Source organism: Caretta caretta, chromosome 2 (assembly GCF_965140235.1).
Source record: "Caretta caretta isolate rCarCar2 chromosome 2, rCarCar1.hap1, whole genome shotgun sequence".
NCBI classification, from domain to species: Eukaryota; Metazoa; Chordata; order Testudines; family Cheloniidae; genus Caretta; species Caretta caretta.
The window spans coordinates 104,761,563-104,779,826 of NC_134207.1; the positions used below are offsets into that span (position 1 = coordinate 104,761,563).

Sequence of the window (18,264 nt, forward strand, 5' to 3'; positions counted from 1 at the left end):
ATCCTGGCTATGCCAGTGGGGAAATCCTTAGCTGGTGGCTTTAAAACCATGAGTGCGACACAAAGGGACCTGGGCAGTCTGAGGATCTGGTCTCTAAGTTCTGGTTCTGTTCTCCCTTACACTGGTATAAATCCAGAGTAACTCCATTCGGGTCAAAATTTGGGCCAAATCCTCTGGGCCAAATTGACTACAATGAGTTATATTAGTAGAGATTTTTACCCAGTTTAGTTACCTAGATGTAAAACTGTTGTGAGAGCAGAATTAGGCCCCTGAATTCTGCTCGTGCAAGGAACACTAACAGATAGAACATGTATGTCTCTTAGAATTCTATGGGTTTTTAGTAATTGACCCTTTTGTGGTTAAAACAAAATCCCATGGAATTAAGTATAGTTTATATTATGGTAAAGGCCACGTCATCTTGCTACAGACACTTCGCCACAGACATCTGATTTCTGTGACAACCTCACACCACATTTGTCACATGACTCTGTCTGTGCCATTCCCGCCAGTACATATTGCCAATTTTAACTTCTCGCTGTGTTTTTAACGCTGGATAGGAATGACATACTCATGACCAAATGACTGTGACCAAATATTGTGTGAGGTTTTGTCAGCTTTTCCCCAACATGCTGAAAAGTGAGTTGCTTCTGCTTCTCTGACACACCATCAACTCAACAATCTTATTCGCCTTTTTCCACAGGACAGCCCATGACTACACACCAAATCATCAATGGCTGTCCTCTCATCTTCAGTCAGAAGAAATTATGTGCTGAATGTTGACAAACAGAATCAAGCCTCACCATGTATTTCTGCTCACAATGACAACCTCACTCAAAATGTGCACATGACATTTTGTGTGCAGGCATTGCGTACTTGCCAGCACAAACACATCAGAGGTTTGGAGGACACATCAGCACCCAGCCTTGCACTCCATAAGGCACCCTGAAATCACAGAATCATAGAAGTGTAGGGCTGGAAGGTACCTTAAGAGGTCATCTAGTCTAGTCCCCTATGCTGACGAAAAATTAAGTATACCTCCTAGACCATCCCTGAGAAGAGTTTGTCTAACCTGTTCTTAAAAACCTCCAATGACAGAGAGCCTTCATTCTGTATAACTTTGGTAACTGTTGTAAAAGCATCTAAAACTAAACTGAATTTGGGGCATACCTCTTAACCTGCCAGGACCCAAAAGTGGAACAAATGCATGACAGAGTCCCAAGATGAGAGTTACCAAAAATCCCTATTAATTCAAGAAGACCAAAACACTGTTGGATTCATTTCTTCTCTTTTTAAATCCTCATTTTCATAATTCTTTATTACTGATGTAAGTAACTTTCAAGAACAAAAGTGAGGGGATGCCAAATTTGTGTGGAACAAAGGTGATTTTGCACTAAAACAAGTGAAGAAGCTCCTTAGAATGACATATAGTAGAGAGACATGATTTGGGACGAAAAGAGGAAGCCTACTAGGCTTCCATGACACTATATCTTATAAAGTCTCTGGGAGACTTATGATGAAGGCTACGATTTAGTCACGGCAGTCACGGATTCCGTGACTTTATCGGAGCTCTGTGACTTCTTCCACTTCAACTGTCAGCCGCTGAAGCCAGGGCTGGAGGCAGGACTGTGCACCCCAGCCCTGCTGCCACTGGGGCTGGATGGCTGGAACCACCAGGACCCTGCAGCCCCTGCCCTCTGGTTTGTGGCAGGGATGGGGAGGCTGCAGCTGGGCTATGCGCCCCTGTCCCGCAGCTGTGGCCAGCTCAGGAGCAGGGGCTGTGTGCCCGCAATGGCTGTGCCCCCTGCTGTACCCCAGCTCCATAGCTTCTGCTGGGGGCTGCAGCTGTGGCCATGCACCCCAGCCTCTTGACTTCTGAGGGGGGCTGCAGCAGGGGCCATGCATCCCCCTTTGCAGTGTCCCAGGACCTTGTGCTGCCCCGCCAGCTGCAGCTGGAGCTGTGGCCAGCTCCGGAGCAGGGGCTGTGCACCCTCCCACTGTGCTCCATCCCCACGGCTTCTGCCGTGGGCTGCAGCTGGAGCCAGGTGTCCCTGCCCAGCGGCTGCAGTGGGTGCCATGTCCCTGCCTCATGGTGTCTCAGAGCCCTGCGCCTTCCCTCCCACCCTTGCTGCCGCCTGGACTTGGCAGGGCTGCAGCTGGACTGTGCACCCCTGTCCCACAGCTGTGGCCAGCTCTGGAGCCAGCACTGTGCCCCCCACCATTGCGGGGGTCTCAGCCGGTCAGTCACTGCCCCACCCATGGAACTCCATTCCTCCCACTACTTAGCCCTGCCCCCCAGGAATTTTTAGTAAAGTCACAGACAGGTCATGGGCTCCGTGAATTTTTGTTTATTGCCCGTGACCTGTCCGTGACTTTTACTAAAAATAACCGTGACAAAAACTTAGCCTTACTCATGATCTCCTTGCTGAACTCCTTCCAGTGCAGTTGCTGCAGTATCAAGCCTTTGATTTTTGACTTCTACAAATATCCTAACCATAGTGGGGTGCTGTACTTTGGACCTTCAACAGAGCGTCTTTTCAGGACGAAAGCTCATGCTCAAATAAATTGGTTAGTCTCTAAGGTGCCACAAGTACTCCTTTTCTTTTTGCGAATACAGACTAACACGGCTGTTCCTCTGAAACTTTTCAGCCAGGAGCACCTAATTACAACTTTGCCTGAGCAACTACCCATTTGTACACACAAATGTCAAGAGTGTGTGCGTGTAAATTTGTCAATCTTAAAAATATCTAAGTTTAGGCTTTATGTAATCTACTGCACGCATTTGGACAAATGTGGACCTGGTGTGAACACGTCAACTCCAGTGAAGTCACTAGTGTTGCACATTCTCAGACAAGGTTGGAATATGTCCTGTTATCTGTAGAAGCCATTTCTAGTTTTGAGCCCAATCTTGCGCTCACTGAAGTCATTCCAAATTTTGCCATGGATTCAGTGGAAGCAGAAATGGGTCTTTTACTTGTTCCTGGATGTGAAAGGAAAAGGATACTTGATGAAAACTCACCTGTGACTCACCTTCTTTCGCACTACATTTTATGTATATATATTTTGTTTTATTCGATATGCCCCAGCTGCACCTGAGCTAGTCTTTTAAAAACACTAACAAAAGGCTGCTCATTGAAGAGTGTTCCTGATGATCACCAGGGGCCACCCTATTATTACATTAAGTCAATTAGAGACCATACATGTATGTCCTGTTGATTTGATTTGGAACTAACTAAAGCTCCAGTAATGTGCAATTACAAGAAACTTAATGACCCCTTTATATCAAATGCAACCTCCGTGGCACCTAATATACTTTGATGAATTGCTCATTATGTGCAATGTTAGAAAAGCTTCTATAAAGATTAATAATTGTATAATCAATAGAGAAATTCAATCTTGTTTTGGCTCTTTTTAAACTCTGAAATCAATGGACCCTGTTTTGTTCCCCCCTTCCCTTGTGTACCCCCAGTATATGTGTGTGTGCGTGTGTGTGTGTGAGTGAGAGCGAGAGAGAGAGATAGATGATATTTTGTAAGGCTAAGCCACTACTTTGATTATAATAGGAATTCCTCATCAGCCCTTCTTAACACATTCTAAAAAAATTTTGTTCTTTTTCTGTATATACTACTCTCCAGGTGTGCCCAGCCTCTTCTAGCATTGAGGTGTGTTTCTGGATACATGGTATGGACAAGTATTAAAGTCCCCTACCCAATATGTCCGTAGTGGTAACACTGAGATGGCCAGAGGTAATCAGTTATAACGTCCAACCTGCCTGGGCCTCCTAAAGCTGAGCTTTAAGTACTGAAAGTCTGAAGCAATCCCTGAATATTTCCGTTTGCCCCATATTTTTTCTCAGGATAATCTGGTATTGTTGCCATATGATACCACTTGCGGCTGACCAACCCCATTCAAAATACCTCTTACCTAGGAAGGGGAGAGAGTAGTAGCTATGCAGGGTGAAATTACCCAGTTGCAGAAGGCCAACACAAGAACTGTGCAGTACTTAAGCTCTATTTTAAGGACATGCTGGCCCTCTGCATGGGGATGAATTTCACTTCTAAGGAGACATCAAATAGAACAAGAAAGGAAAAATAGTGCTATGCTTTGAACTTTCTTTCTCTAGGCGGTTCCTCACCACCTCCCTCTATCATCCCCCACCTTTAGTCAAGCATACGTAGCAAGTCATATTCTGTAGCTAGATTAACGGTGGCCCACATACATTAGATCTGGGCAATCTCCAGAACACTGGAGTTTTATTTTTCCAGATAGCCAGCTGCAGACATACATATGTGTGTGCATGTAGGGGGTAGGAGATAGTACCCTTGGAGCTGTAATAAAAGCCAGAGACAGTAGTTCCCTGATACTAACATGCTTGGTACCTTGGTACTTGAGCTAGACCCTTCTTCCTCCCCACCACCTATGAAAATTATCAGTTTCATTACCCATTCCAACAATGGAGTTGAAAATTGTTTTGACTGCGAGCAGGCAGGCAGGCAGACACAGAGGACTGCATGATTTTCAGTGCCACCTCATATAGCTACTTCACGGTCTTTCTTTGTTGCCTCTGCAGCAGCTCAAAGGCTTTGACTAGTTTGTTGTAGAGGAGGCAGGGGCTGAGGGTAGTTATTGTCCTTCACTCCTATGTAACTACCTGGTTCTCTGGAATGGCGGGCAGTATCCCTGTGATCATAGACAAAGCCACAGGCTAACCATTACTAACATTTTCTCGTAACTAGTTTATGTGAGGACTCATATGAAGCTACAGAACATATGGAAGTATAGCATTTCTGTGGCCAGTTGTCTTTGTGATTGTCACACTTTTATCACTGTACGGCACTGGAGGATATAGTTGTGAGTTAAGACTGTGAGAGTTCACTGAGATAGGGTACGAAGTGTGCGAATGCGCCCACACAGAAAACCGATGCAAAACTAAAATGAGTCAGGATCTTATCAGTTGCTTATTGTGTAGTTCGGTTGGTTGCTGAGATAACGCTGGTACTGGTGACTTGCAACATAGTCAAATAAAATGTGGACACTTTATAACCTGGTGCAATTTTGTGCTGTTTAGCTCATGGTCCAGGAGTTAGATACCTCACATGCGGTCAGATTAAAATTCTGAGAAAATAGCAAAAATTATATGATCAAAACTTTTCAAATGTGGACATCTTTAAAGATAGGTGTCTAAATATTTAAATAAAAATGACCTGATTTTCAAAGATGCTTGTCTCCATGGGAGCTGCTCAGCTCCTCTGAACATCAGGTGACTTTTATTTATGGTTATTTTTTGTTTGTAAAATGCTTTGAGATCCTTGGATGGAAGGCCAATTATTTCAAATGTTGCTAGCTCACGATTTTATCATGACTCTTGTGATATTTGGTGTTTTTCTTAAAGCTCCACCTACTGGAATCAGGAGATGGCATGGAAATCTCAACTTTAAAAAAAAAAATTCTAACTGTCATGCTTGGGGAGAGAAGGTTGAAAACATGAAGCTTGTGAAGCCTAAATGCTCAGAAACCAGGAGCCCCACAATGTATTATTTTGAAAATCTCATAATTTTTAAGACAGTGTCATGATATTTTGGGAATTTAAGTCATGATTTTTGAATCCTTGGGTGCTGTTTTTCTGTCCTAGGAAATAAAATGGAAGGTAACCCTGACTGTCAGTTGGAACCGGTCTGAGTCATTTCATTCCAAATGTTACGGGGGGAAGCTGCATCTTCTGTGGCAAAGAAGGCTGTATGCTTCCATACTCCCGCTTCGGGGTGAAGACACACCCTCTCTTCCATCCCACCCAACTTCTATCACCACTGATCTTGAACCTCAGCAATGTTATGTGACATTCGCATGAGTCTTTTGTGGCATGGAAATTCCATATAAAACTTGCAACTGTGCCTATTTTGTTTCTCTTACATGTGCTCTTAGGAACGTAAACACATGATTTCGGTTAAAATGTGGTTTATTTGTCCCCTTACCGCTTTTTGTGTGTCGACTGTGGCTTGCATCATGTTGGGCCAAATCCTGTGGCCTTTACTCAGGCAAAATCCCTGCTGAACTCAGGGGGAGTTTTGCCTGAGTGAAGACTGCCAATTATATCCTGTCAAGTTTAAACTTTTCCTTTAAGAAAAACAGTGTCTGATCACTCTTGTCCTTAGAATATGGAGGAAAAGGTTAAGGGCCAGATCCTAAGCTGGTGTAAATCAGTGGCGTTCCCCTGACTTCAGTGCTGTTTCCAGCAGCTGAGGGTCTGGCCCTAAAAATTTATAGAAAAAAGACTCAAAATGCTCCCAGGCTTTCATCTGTGGTGGATGAAAAACATAAAACTAGCACGTCTCGCATGATGTGATATGGTGAGGCTAGGGACTGGGACTCATTTAGGATGGGCACCCAGTCAAAAGTCCCAGTCAAGTTACTGCCACACAATGTTGTCACCACACTTCAGTGAGGAACTTTTCCTTGTTTAACCATCCACAATGCTTCCACTGTGGAAGTTTTTGCATTATTTGGAGTTATCAGGCTAAATAAGGAAACAGGTACTGCAGGTAGGAAAATTATTCCATGTTAATGCCTGACTGTCATGTCTAACAATACTATTCATCCATGCCAAACCTACATTCATATTGAGGATCATGTTTTATTGAAACCTGCTACTTGTTGTCACTCACTTGCTCCACTGTCCTATTCATGCTTTCCAAAAATAGCATGCCCCGTGGTGATGGCTTATTATGATTAACAGATAAAAATAAGTTTAAGGTTTAAATGCATCCAGGACACCTGAGGTAATACAAGATCTGACTTCTGTATGGAATGTGTGAAGTTATATTTTCCATTGCTTCACGAGACTGGGGTTTGGGGGTGTTTTTGTATGCTTTCTTTTAAATTCAGTAAGTTTTAAAGTGATCTGTGGTTTCACGTTGCAGACTTCCACCTCAGGAATTAATATCACCATGTTTTGATTATTATTTTTTTCTATTCATAGCATAGTTCCTGCTTTTAAAACACAGCTTCTATCAAGACCATTTTTTCCCGCTCATGGTTATATAATATTGATATATATATATATATAGAGAGAGAGAGAGAGAGAGAGAGAGAGAGAGAGAGAGATAGTGATGACATTTATCCATAAGAGAGAATTGCTGTTTATTAAAGGGGTGGGGAGGAAGGCTCTCTGGCAACAAAAGTAGGATTCTACTGTTTCAAAAGAGTGCACACCAGGAGCTGTATCTATTTACTAACTGTCTATGTGTTTATATTTAGCCATTTCTCTTTTTTTTTAAAAAAATCAACAGGGGAGGCATTTTCCTTTTGGTGTTTCTATTTCCTACTTGTTAATTTGTGACTTCAGACTCCTCACTGATGACGTTAATGTACGGCATTTGGGTTACATAGCTGTAACATCTGAAATAAAGACACATGATAGTACAGGAACCCTAAGGATCTAGATTTGAAGACTCCAGTGGAAAAATCAAAGGACAGACATTGTAGGCAACAAAAGCAAATACCACAATATTTTACATTACTAAAAGGAAACAGTATTAGTGCCAACCTCATTGTCTCTGATGTTCTGTTTCTTTGGATATAGCAATTATTTTTATTATTCATTTGCCAAGTGCAGACAGTGTGCTCAGTACTGTACAAAACCGAGAAGAAAATGCTGTCCCTTCTCCACAAAGCTTGCAACCTATGATCTGCTAAAGTCAGTGGGAATTTAGGACACTTAACCCACTGAAAGATTAGGTACTAAACTCAGTACACAGCAGAATCAATACATAATTTCATACATCCATAACACGAACAGAATGAAGTATTTGAGAATACAGTTGGTGCCTCTTTTTTCTGGCATAATATATCTTCAAGTTTAGGTGGCTTATTTTGTTCAGGTCCAGTCAAAGAATTTATAGGAGCTTTGGAATCTACTATTGTTCTGTTCCATCTTCAAGCTGATGATCCATACTGTTCATAGTTAAGCAAAATGCACACAGTATAACACTGCATATACAGACAACATAACAGTTGTTAACAAAAGCCTGATCTGAATATGATACGATAGATTCCTTTGAACACGCTGTATAACTATTCTTAACAATGGGACAAAAAACTGGACCAGAAGAGGCTTCACAGCATTTAACTGTTGCTATCTCCATTTGCATAAAAAATGCACACAGTGTTAGTGACTCACAATATGTGTGATCAACTGAAGACCTTTTGATGCCACTTTGTTTTAAAAATATCAGACTTCTTTAAAAAGAAACAGAGTACAATAAAATCCTCCTGATCAATATAGGCCCTCACGCATTTCCTCTGTAAACCTCCATCAGACTTCCTCTTGTAATTATTTTGCAGCCTTGCAGTAACTTATGTAGAGAGCTACCAATGTGGGGAGGAAGGGAGATGGGTGGGGGGGAAGGGTGCAGATGGCAGCGCATGGAACAGGTGACGTACAGTGTGCACATCTATACTGCTGCAAGCCTTTCTACCTTAATAACTTGGAAGCACACATCTGTTCTGTATTTTAATACAGAAAGATATTGAAAATGGCAGGCCGTGTCTCCTTTTGTAAAATTAAGAAACACCAACACCTTTACATTTGTAATCTCAAAGTGCAATAATTTATTTATGTAGCATAACTAGTACTTGTACCAGGGATGGGGGCGGGTTTACTGAAGGTAGCTTCTTGCCTGGAGCAAAAAGACATCAGTAGTGGTATGGGTTTTCTATAGGTAAAGTGTGTAATCGGAAAGGAATGTAACTATACCCCACAGCCTCATTCGGCATTCTGATGATACAAAACTCTCAGGCCCCGATCCAAAGACCGCTGCAGTCAATGGAAAGTCATTTATTTCAGTGGGCTTTGGATCAAGCCCGTAGTGCTGTCTGACGAACTTGCCAGCTTCAACCAATCAGAAACTTGAAACATAATCAGGGAAGGAATTGGGGATTGGTCCTGCTTTGAGCTGGGGGTTGGACTAGATGACCTCCTGAGGTCCCTTCCAGTCCTGATATTCTATGATTGGAAGGTGAACAAAGTAACACTTCCAGGAAAGTTGTGTTAATGTCAAATTCTCTCTTCCCTACATCCTAGTCAAGTACTTAGGTTTATTGCAATATATTTTAAAAAAATCAGTGCTACCTATCTTACATCATTACCCAAGTGTTAACTCCAGCTTCTTACCAGCTGTAGGCTACATCTCCCAGCCCAAGTGAGGGGCCACAATGTAGCAGGACCAGTACAATTCTGTTGCAGAGGCAAAAGGAAAAGGAAAAGTAAAGAGGCCTCTCAAAGGGCATCAACACCCTCCTGAGTAGTGTAGAGCACAGCTCCACGGTGGCCTCAGCTGTGGTTGTACTCAGGCAGTGTGCAGGGAGAAGGACCTAGGCACTTGCACCTACAGCTAAGCAAAGTAGCTCTGTGGCAGCAGAAACATTCCTGGTTAGGCGCCTTGAACACTTTATGAAACAGAAGCGAGGAAGTGTAGGTAGGGAGCTATTATATGTAATAAAGTTCACACATATCAGGATACATTCTCAAAGGGGCATTGTCCTGGCTTCTAAATCTATGGAGGCAACTTTCTACATCTAAGTTTTGGGACATCTGTGGCTCTAAAGTCAGTTGATGTTTTGGGGTCTCTTTGGAAACATTTGGCCCTTGATAAACAGTATAATGGTGTAAAGCCATAGGGGAGCTGATCCAGCATTCTTTGTGCAGCAAAGACCTTACCACAGACCTGTTTCACATTGGCATTACTCCCATTTTACACCTATGTAACTCCTTTGATTTGAGTGGAAGGACACCGCACAGTGGTGTATCAGACTTCATGCTGAGTGTGCAAGGAAAGCAGAACTTGACCTAGGAAGAATAAATATTTTATTAAACCAAAGGGCAATATTGTTACCTCTATTCAAAGCAGTAGTCAAATATAAGGAAAGCAGAAGTTTGCAGAAAACTTTTCCTTTTATTTATGTTTGATGCGAATCCACGCTATAGACCAAAAATGTAAAATATATTTAAGTTCCTATTCATATAAGGAATCCATGTTTCTTTAACTATATCCGGTTGCCTTGTTTAAAAAGCAGGAACTTTACATGCTGCATCCGTGAAATATTGATTTTGCTATTTAGTAAAACAAAAGTTTCCATTTTAAGGACATTTTAAAGCAAAGTTAAATATAAGAAGAAAAACTCCTTATTAAACTAAATTGTGGTGTAACAGCTCACCACATCCTGCTGCAGTGGCATCTGATGTTTAGCGAAGGAAAGGTTTCTCTTTCAGGCTTCTGACAGGTACTTGTCAGCGGTCACATGGTACCTGCATTTCTCAGCACTATTATTTTTTTGACTTGATGTCAGTGGAAAAGCTGAACATGAAGATGGAAAATATCTGTTCAGAGAGCTTTGTGGGGAACTGTAGGTGTTAGCTACCAAAGCAACAATGCCTACCTCTCTTCTTCTTCCCCCCCCCCCCCCAAAAACACCAGAAAAACAAACTAAAAAAATCTGATGACAAATCCGATGTAAATCATCATACTCAGCTCTTTGAACAGGAAGGAATCTGTTGTTCTACAGGAACTATTGTTCTAGACTAGGCATGGAAAGTTAGAGTATTCCGTTCTATTCCAGATCTGCCACTGAGGCCAAGTCTGCCTACACAGTTATGACGGTCAAGGGTATGAACAGGTGTGATCCTTGACTGATACAGCTCTGTTGGCACAAGTCCCTAGTGCTGACACAGTCATAGCAACAAAATTGCACTTTATCAGTATAGCTTGTTTCACTCATGGGGCGGTTTTACTGGACTGGTACAAAGAAACAAACGAGGAACATTTGCCCAGTACAGTAAATCTGTATATCTATACCTGCAAAGCTTCCCTATTGTAGAAATAGCCTGAATTACTGTACGACTTCTGGTAAGTCAGGACTTATTACATGGAGCAGCAATGCGCATAAGACGGGTGTGATTTCTAAAGCACACCAACATGTTGTGCACTAATTGGCCCACATAGACCCTACTGGCACAAACTAAAATGCCTGAGTGTGCATTAATATAAATGGGACTACTTTTAGTTCATGTTAGCAGGGCCTATGTGGACCAGCTAGTGCACAGCATGGTGTACGTTAGAAATCACACCCCTCTAGTGTACATTGCTCTACTTTGGAGACAAGCCCTTAGTTAATTCTGCATTCCTCAGTTTCCCCATGTGTAAAATGGGTATAATAATACATACCACATCAGAGTTCTATGATTGTTATTTTAATTGCTGAGTGTAAAGCCATTAGTTAACATGGATTATGTGAGTGCAAAATACTGCTACTCCTGGGATGTTTTGACAAGTGAGCACTCAGTGCCCTGTGTTATTTGAACCCAAAGACCAAATTTGCTTTAGAAATGAAACTCAAACATAAGCCAAAATATTCCTGGTGCTACTTACTTCATATACACCATACAACCTCATTTCAGTAACAGATTTGCAATCCGAAGCTTGCCCATACATGAGAGCAATAGGTGACTCTCACTGAACACATTTTGAATTTTTTGCTTGACCAGAGGCAAACTAAGAGGGAGCAGGAGCCATTCCATTATGGTCTGCGTAGCAGGAGGGCATTTCGCTTGCTGTGTGGAGCATGGTTGTGGCCATATTGTACTGACAGAAGAGCAGGGTTCTTAATAAAGGTGCTAGCTGCATGTAAATCAAGAAAGTGCACAATTTCATTAGTCAGTCGAAGCAAACATCACATCACAAACAGCACTTACTTTGGTCCTAGACCGCACATACATGCTGAATGATTTCTGCCTGCTCACACCCACTGAAGGGCATTCCCTCCCAGGCTCAGGTGCTTTAGTGGGCAGCAAGGGAAAGCCCGCTCTTAGCATACTTCTGCTGTTCCTTCCCCTTTTATCTTTTCAGACAGATGTTATTTTCCACTTGTATCTGTATTGCTAGACTTACAACCTTTCAGTACTTATTGCTGGGCAATAAGATAGAAATTCTTTTGCATCAAGCCATCCTTTGTTCCTCAGTGTAAACCTCATTCCAATACACACTTTAAAGGACTCGTTCTTTTAATTTATTGGCAGGGTAAAAAAAAATGAAACCAAGTAAAGAATCACACAGAAAAGACTTGAAGACCTACCTCTGAATTCTCTGTAGGTTACAATATATGAGAGTGATCCTGCCAGCTATTATTCTGGTTCCTTATGTCATCTCAGTTCCCTTGTTTTGGACATCTTGTGGCTTTCCAATGACAATGGCTACATTGTAGACAAGGTTCAACTATCTCTTGGGTATCTGTTGGCATGGTGGAGTGGCTGTCGTTTAACAAACGTGTTGTTATACAAGAAAATTGCACGTGGCTGTCGCATCTAAAAAACACTATAGTGAGAAACCTATATATATAAGGTGAGCAGGAACCTCAAACCCTCATCCCGCTGACCCCTGGTGATTTCAAGAGCTCCCAGATTTGGCCCTGATACTATTGAGTTTCAATGGCTTGAGTTGGAAAAATGTTGATGAATGGCAGTTGTGATCTAGTGGCCTAAGCATGGGACTGGGAGTCCTGGAGCTGGATTCCATTCCCAAACGCTAGGGAACTGCTGTCTGACTCTGAGAGAGTCACTGAATAGCAATGGGTAACATTTTCAGAAGCATTTAAGTGACTGGGGGATCCAAAGTCCTATATTTAAAAGTGACTTAAGGCACTTAGGAGCCTAAGTCTCACTGTAAGTCAATAGCTTAAAAAGCCAAAGGTGCTTAAGTCATTTTTGAATAAACAACTTAGCTCCTAATTCAGTGAGGTGTTTTTGAATTTTTTCCCCCTGTTTGCCTTAGTCAGTTTTTGCTGCTTTTTGACCTTTCCCTTGACATCTGTGTCAGGTATTCCAAGTTAACGTAAATCGCACTTTCCTTGGATAGAATACAGAACATGTCATGCTCTTGGCTTGAGAGTCAGGAGACCTATGTTCTACTGGTATTCCCACTGACTCATGTGGGCAAGCTCCTTGAGCTCACTGCCTCAGTTTCCCCATGTGTGAAATGTTGATAATAATACCTATCTAACTCTTTTCCAGAGCTGTTGTGAGGATAAATTAATATTTCTAAAGCACTATATATAAAGGCTAAGTGGTAGTATGAATAATATCTGATTATTATTCAGTGTGAAAGAAACTTATACAGATACGAAGCAAAGGTGTAACTCTGTATCTGGCCGTCAGTTAGTTTGCACTTGTTGCCACACTTTACATGCCATATGATTTGTAGTGTAGCCAGTGTTGCCAGAGATGCTTATCAAGGAAACTTCCTTGACAAGATTGTCAAGGAAAATCTTTCCCACGGCATAAGTGTTTACGTTCGGGGAGAGGTGCAGTTCAGAAAGCTGTCCTGAGCCTTGTAACCTGTACATCTGTGGCATTATTACCTTAATAGGCTATGTGCAATGTACCTCCTTGTCACAGGGCAGGGGTTATGGCCTAAATTGGTTTCCACTGGTTACTAATATGAAAGATAAACTCCATGGCACCATCAAAAGAAGTTTTTGTGTCTTTACATGTTATTTCCATACTGCTCTTATAGTTTTTTTTAAAATGAATGGGTAATCACCGATACCACTGCTAGTCCGTGGCTGAAGAAGGACCTGCTTATGAATTGGTATCTATCAATCCACTGACCACCTTCTGGGACTCAAAACCTGACTGATTTGTGTACTGTTGGTATAAAATGTGCAATAGGTCTGAAGAAAAAACATGTCCAACAACTAATTGCTTCAGGAAGTTGATTTTAGCCAGGCCTGGCTCTAGCCAACAAACACATGGAGTTATCTGGATGGCAGCAAACTGCAGCCCATGAGCAAAGGGAAACTTGGGCTTTTCCATGGTCATTCCATGACGTGGGCATGTGTTTCCCCCTCCTAGTAATGTTAGGAAACTCAGCAGCGATGACAGCCTCCCTGATGGCATTTTGTCTATCTTCATGTAAATCAGATGGTGGCAGTGGCTGCAGGGAGGTGGGGTGGAAATAGAAGGGATGTTGTGCAGTTCACTGTAGATGGCCTTTGCCAGGTTCAGTCATTTCCTGTCCGTCTGCCAAAAATCACAAGCTGATAAATGGACATAGGTTGAGTGTGGGAAACTATATGGGTTGATGATCTTTGGGGGAGGGGGAGGGCGGGAGGAGAATGAAAGAAGAGTCACGAGTAAAGAAAACAATGCTTTTATCAGTGGAGATGCAGTCTGACTGGCTGATGCTGAGATAATGCGTCTTGCTTATTCTTTTCTTCAACTTCTGGCCAGGGTTTGAACTTGCTCCTGCCCAACTCTCAGTCTTTATTCATAAGAGAAAAGGTCACATGTTCGTGGCTGTTGATCAACATGAAAGGAGAGTATTTTTATTCATTTTGCAGCTACCTGTAGTGGACAAACACATGCACACACATTTTTATCATTATGATTATTATTTATTAATGATAGCACACAGTGCAAGAGTCCACATGCGTAGTCCAGTTCTGCAGAGGCGTTGCAGCTTCAAGTGCTCAGTTCAGCACCTGGCAGATTTGCGCACGCCACTTTTGTGGAAAGAGGGCTAACAAGCAGTCCTATGGGCTAGATATGGAGAAGATAACGTATTCTAAGACTTTCCAGGGTTCGTTACTTTGAGCTTCAGAGCTTGTTCTAAAGCAAATGACATCTTTTTACTTGTAACTAATTAAAAATGTTAAATATGTTTAATGCAATAGAAGACCCAAGATGCCGCTGTTTTTGTGACGTATTTTGCATGTTAATAACCATGGTTAATCCTGCTCTTTTGCACTTAGGTCAGCCTATATCAGTTACTTACTAATGTTACACTTAGTGTTCAAAACTATAGCGAAACCATGAAGAAACTGATGCAAGCTTCGTTTAACATATTTTACAGCAGAAGAAATAGTAATTGTACAGTAGTTTCATTCTAATCATTCTTTTTTTTTTCTTGTGTTCTTTCTTTACAGTAAATGAAATTATCAGGAATGACCTCTCCAGCATCAATGTCCATTCAGAGCTTGCAATACTGGACTAATTCAAATCCATACACTTTTAGCTCAGCTGGTATATCAGCTACATCACAGAGCTGTCGTAACTGAATAAACTGAAGACATTACTTGGTACCACTCTGATCTTCCACCTTACTGAATGTTAGGAACTGAAGATTTACCTCTTGCCTACAAAGAAGTATCTCTTCAACCAATGAAATATCTTCTTTAAAGAAAATCATCTCAAGAGGAGAAAAAAAGGGGAGGGAATAAACTCTAAGATGGCACATTTCATGGGATAAAACTGGGAAATTCAACAAAAGCTGATTGCTTGTCCCAAGCACTGAGCCTTTTGGCACCACTGGAATTCAACCCTGGAAGTGCCTTACTTTACCAGATTGTGGCATCAGGACATTTTTAATAGGCTTTGAATTTTCTACCATAAAAAGTATTTGTAGGTGCAGAAGCTATCGTGCTTGCATTCTGGCAATTGATATTTTAAAAATCATAAGACAGCCAGTGGGAAAGGGAATGACATCCCTACTCAAAGTCAAATACATTTATGAATTCCAGAATTTCTTCAGCTTTTCCTCTGCTGTAATGTACAGCCTGTTGCCTTATTCTCAGTGCATTTCAAAAGCCTCCCAATTTGTCATCTCAGCTCTTTCTTTTTTTTCATATGCTGTCCTTATTCTCTGCTAATGAATCATAGGATTGTTAGTCACAGTATGTTAAGATTTTGATTTTAATCTGGCTTCAGTCATAGCACAAGTATGTTGAATAGCACAAAATAATAAGGTTGATGGACAAAAAAATTGAAATCTATCTATTACATGATAGATGTATGTGTATGCATGTACATACATTCTAGTATATATGCATATATTTATATATGACAAGTACTATAGGTGATTGCCTGGTGAGGGCACTGAATTCAGCAATAATTTCCATGTCTGCGAATGCATTTCAGATCCCAAACAATGTTTCAGCTACTTTTGTTGATGGTTTGTTACACCTAAGACAGGTATGCATTTTCTTTCCTCATGCAGTTAAGCAAGCACTTTAGACAGTCAAGAAGGATGCATACGAAATACATAATTATTTACCAAATGGCAAAATATGAATTAAAGAAATTGTAAATACCATTATGAAAGAGTGTAAAATATTTGTTCAATTATAAGATTATTATTCCACTGAAGCCTTATAATTCTCTGCTACATGTACGAAAAATAATATTACCAAAAACCAAATGTTTAATATACAACGCTGTACAATATGTTTTCAGATTAGCTAATGTTTATGGCGCACCAGATAGGCTTGTAGCGTAGTCTTTAACATTGTATTTTGTACAATCAATTGCTTATTATATAACTAGCAATGACTTCTTATTTCATATAACCAAACCAAAAAAAAAAAAGAGCATGGTTTAATTTAAAAATGTTTAACGTTAATATTGTGCCTTAGGAATCAGTGACCCCTACTGGAAATATGCCTGAACAACACCTCTGTGTTGAGGTCGTAACTAATTAACCACAATGTTATAAAAATTGAACAGATTTCACAAAAAAGTGAAATTCTCTGAAACATTTTTTAAATATCTTATTCTGTACAATTATGTCTTACTTTCTTTTTTAAAAATATTGAAAGCCATATATGTCACATTTGCACATGACTGTGAAGACATGAGAATATAATATGGCTCTATGTACATATTATGCTGTTTCTGGTCCTAATCATAGTCTGTAATTCCCAATCTGTTTAATCCCAGTTATTTACCCTGTGTTTAGCACTGTAGAACTTGCATGAAACATTTCTTGTAGACTGCCATATAAAAAAATAAAAAGTTTGACAGATGTCAGCTTCACTTGTAGTTAGAAAATAGATCCAATAAAGCAAGTCTGGAAGCTAGTGTTAGAGTGGTTCATTTTATGTTACCTTGAAAAATCTTCCTTCCTCATATAAAATAAGCCTTTTTACATTATATACATATATACGTATATATCACAAGCTCTTCTATTTGAAGCTATTTGCATCCTGCTGCCGCCTACTAATATACTCATTTTATTAGAGAAGTAAATGTCTTTTGCCAACAGAATCACACTTTTTTCTCCTTCTTTTAAAAGACATTACTGCCAAAGAAATAAAAATTGATATATGGTATAATTCTCAGATGCTATTCACTCTGTACTTCAGAAATGTCAATAAAGTGTGAGTGGAGGAATCTATTACAGAAATATCCCTGGTGAGGCTTTGAACCCCTCCTCCCACCCACACACTGTCTGCATTTCTGCAATAACTTTAGCAAGATAATCAACTGTATGTTTTGAATATGTTGCACCTCCTTTGTCCCTAATTTTTATTTTTCTTCTTTAAGCTATTTTGAAAAAATAAATAAATCTGTTACTTTTAAGCCTGGATAATGGAAGATTATGCATCTCTTGTATATGTATTCATAAAATAAAAAATGCAAGCAGAAATCTTTCCCTTATGAGTATGATACCTTGTGTTTGTGCGTGTGTTGTGGTTGTTAATTTTATTTTTTAAAAACTTTTCACCAGGTTTATTTTGTTTGTTTGTTTGGGAGGGCTTTTTTGTTTTGAAAAACAACGGTTCTGAACTCAGCAATTATTTCCAGGGAAAACAGTTGTAAAAACTTACAACGTGCCCTTTGCATGTATGTTTAAAAAACAACACAAGCCATTTTCTTTTCTCCATGGACGATTCTCACCTTTAAAAATCCCTGACAGATCACTGTTGAAAATGAATCAAACAGTACAGTATTAGCCTTGCAATCAAATATTGCATCGTCATTGTATTAATTGCACCACGTTCTGTTCTGCAACCCCCTGGAAACCTTTCTGAAGTCTATTAGCTGCAGAGGGCAGGATTTGGCCCTGCTGTTTTTAATTCACCATATGAATGAGGTCTTTATGTTGGATTGGGGGTGTATTGCATATACATGAAGAAAAATTCACTTCACCAAGGCTGTGGGCAGTCTATCTTGCCAAGAGCAAGGATATAGAAGCTTTGTAGTATGGTACCTTGCCTCAGAGAATGTTTTGTTTCTTCTGAAAAAACTAGGAGGATGTGAACATAATCAAAGTTTGGCTGAACTCTCTGAGTTTCTGGGTCATCTCATCAGATGCTGCAGTTGTATGTAACACTGTAACTATGTAACACTGACTGATCCAAATCACAGGAAAAAACTGATACAAGCTTATTTGGGTTTAATTAGGAAATATACATAATGAACTACCATTCCACAGTCACCAT

General features: G+C 40.5%; 1 protein-coding gene across 3 annotated transcripts in view; it reads left to right on the forward strand.

Moving 5' to 3' along the window:
• Window positions 1-17,479, forward strand: part of NFATC1 (nuclear factor of activated T cells 1) — a 146,623-nt gene extending 129,144 nt beyond the window's left edge. For 2 of the 3 annotated variants that reach the window (XM_048840041.2, XM_048840042.2), the window contains exon 10: window positions 14,971-17,479. In XM_048840041.2, coding sequence (XP_048695998.1) covers window positions 14,971-15,038 — 68 coding nt within the window. In that variant the 3' untranslated portion in view covers window positions 15,039-17,479. The remainder of the gene's footprint in view (window positions 1-14,970) is intronic. The other variant, XM_048840043.2, reaches the window with a different exon arrangement.
• Window positions 17,480-18,264: the final 785 nt, after the last annotated feature.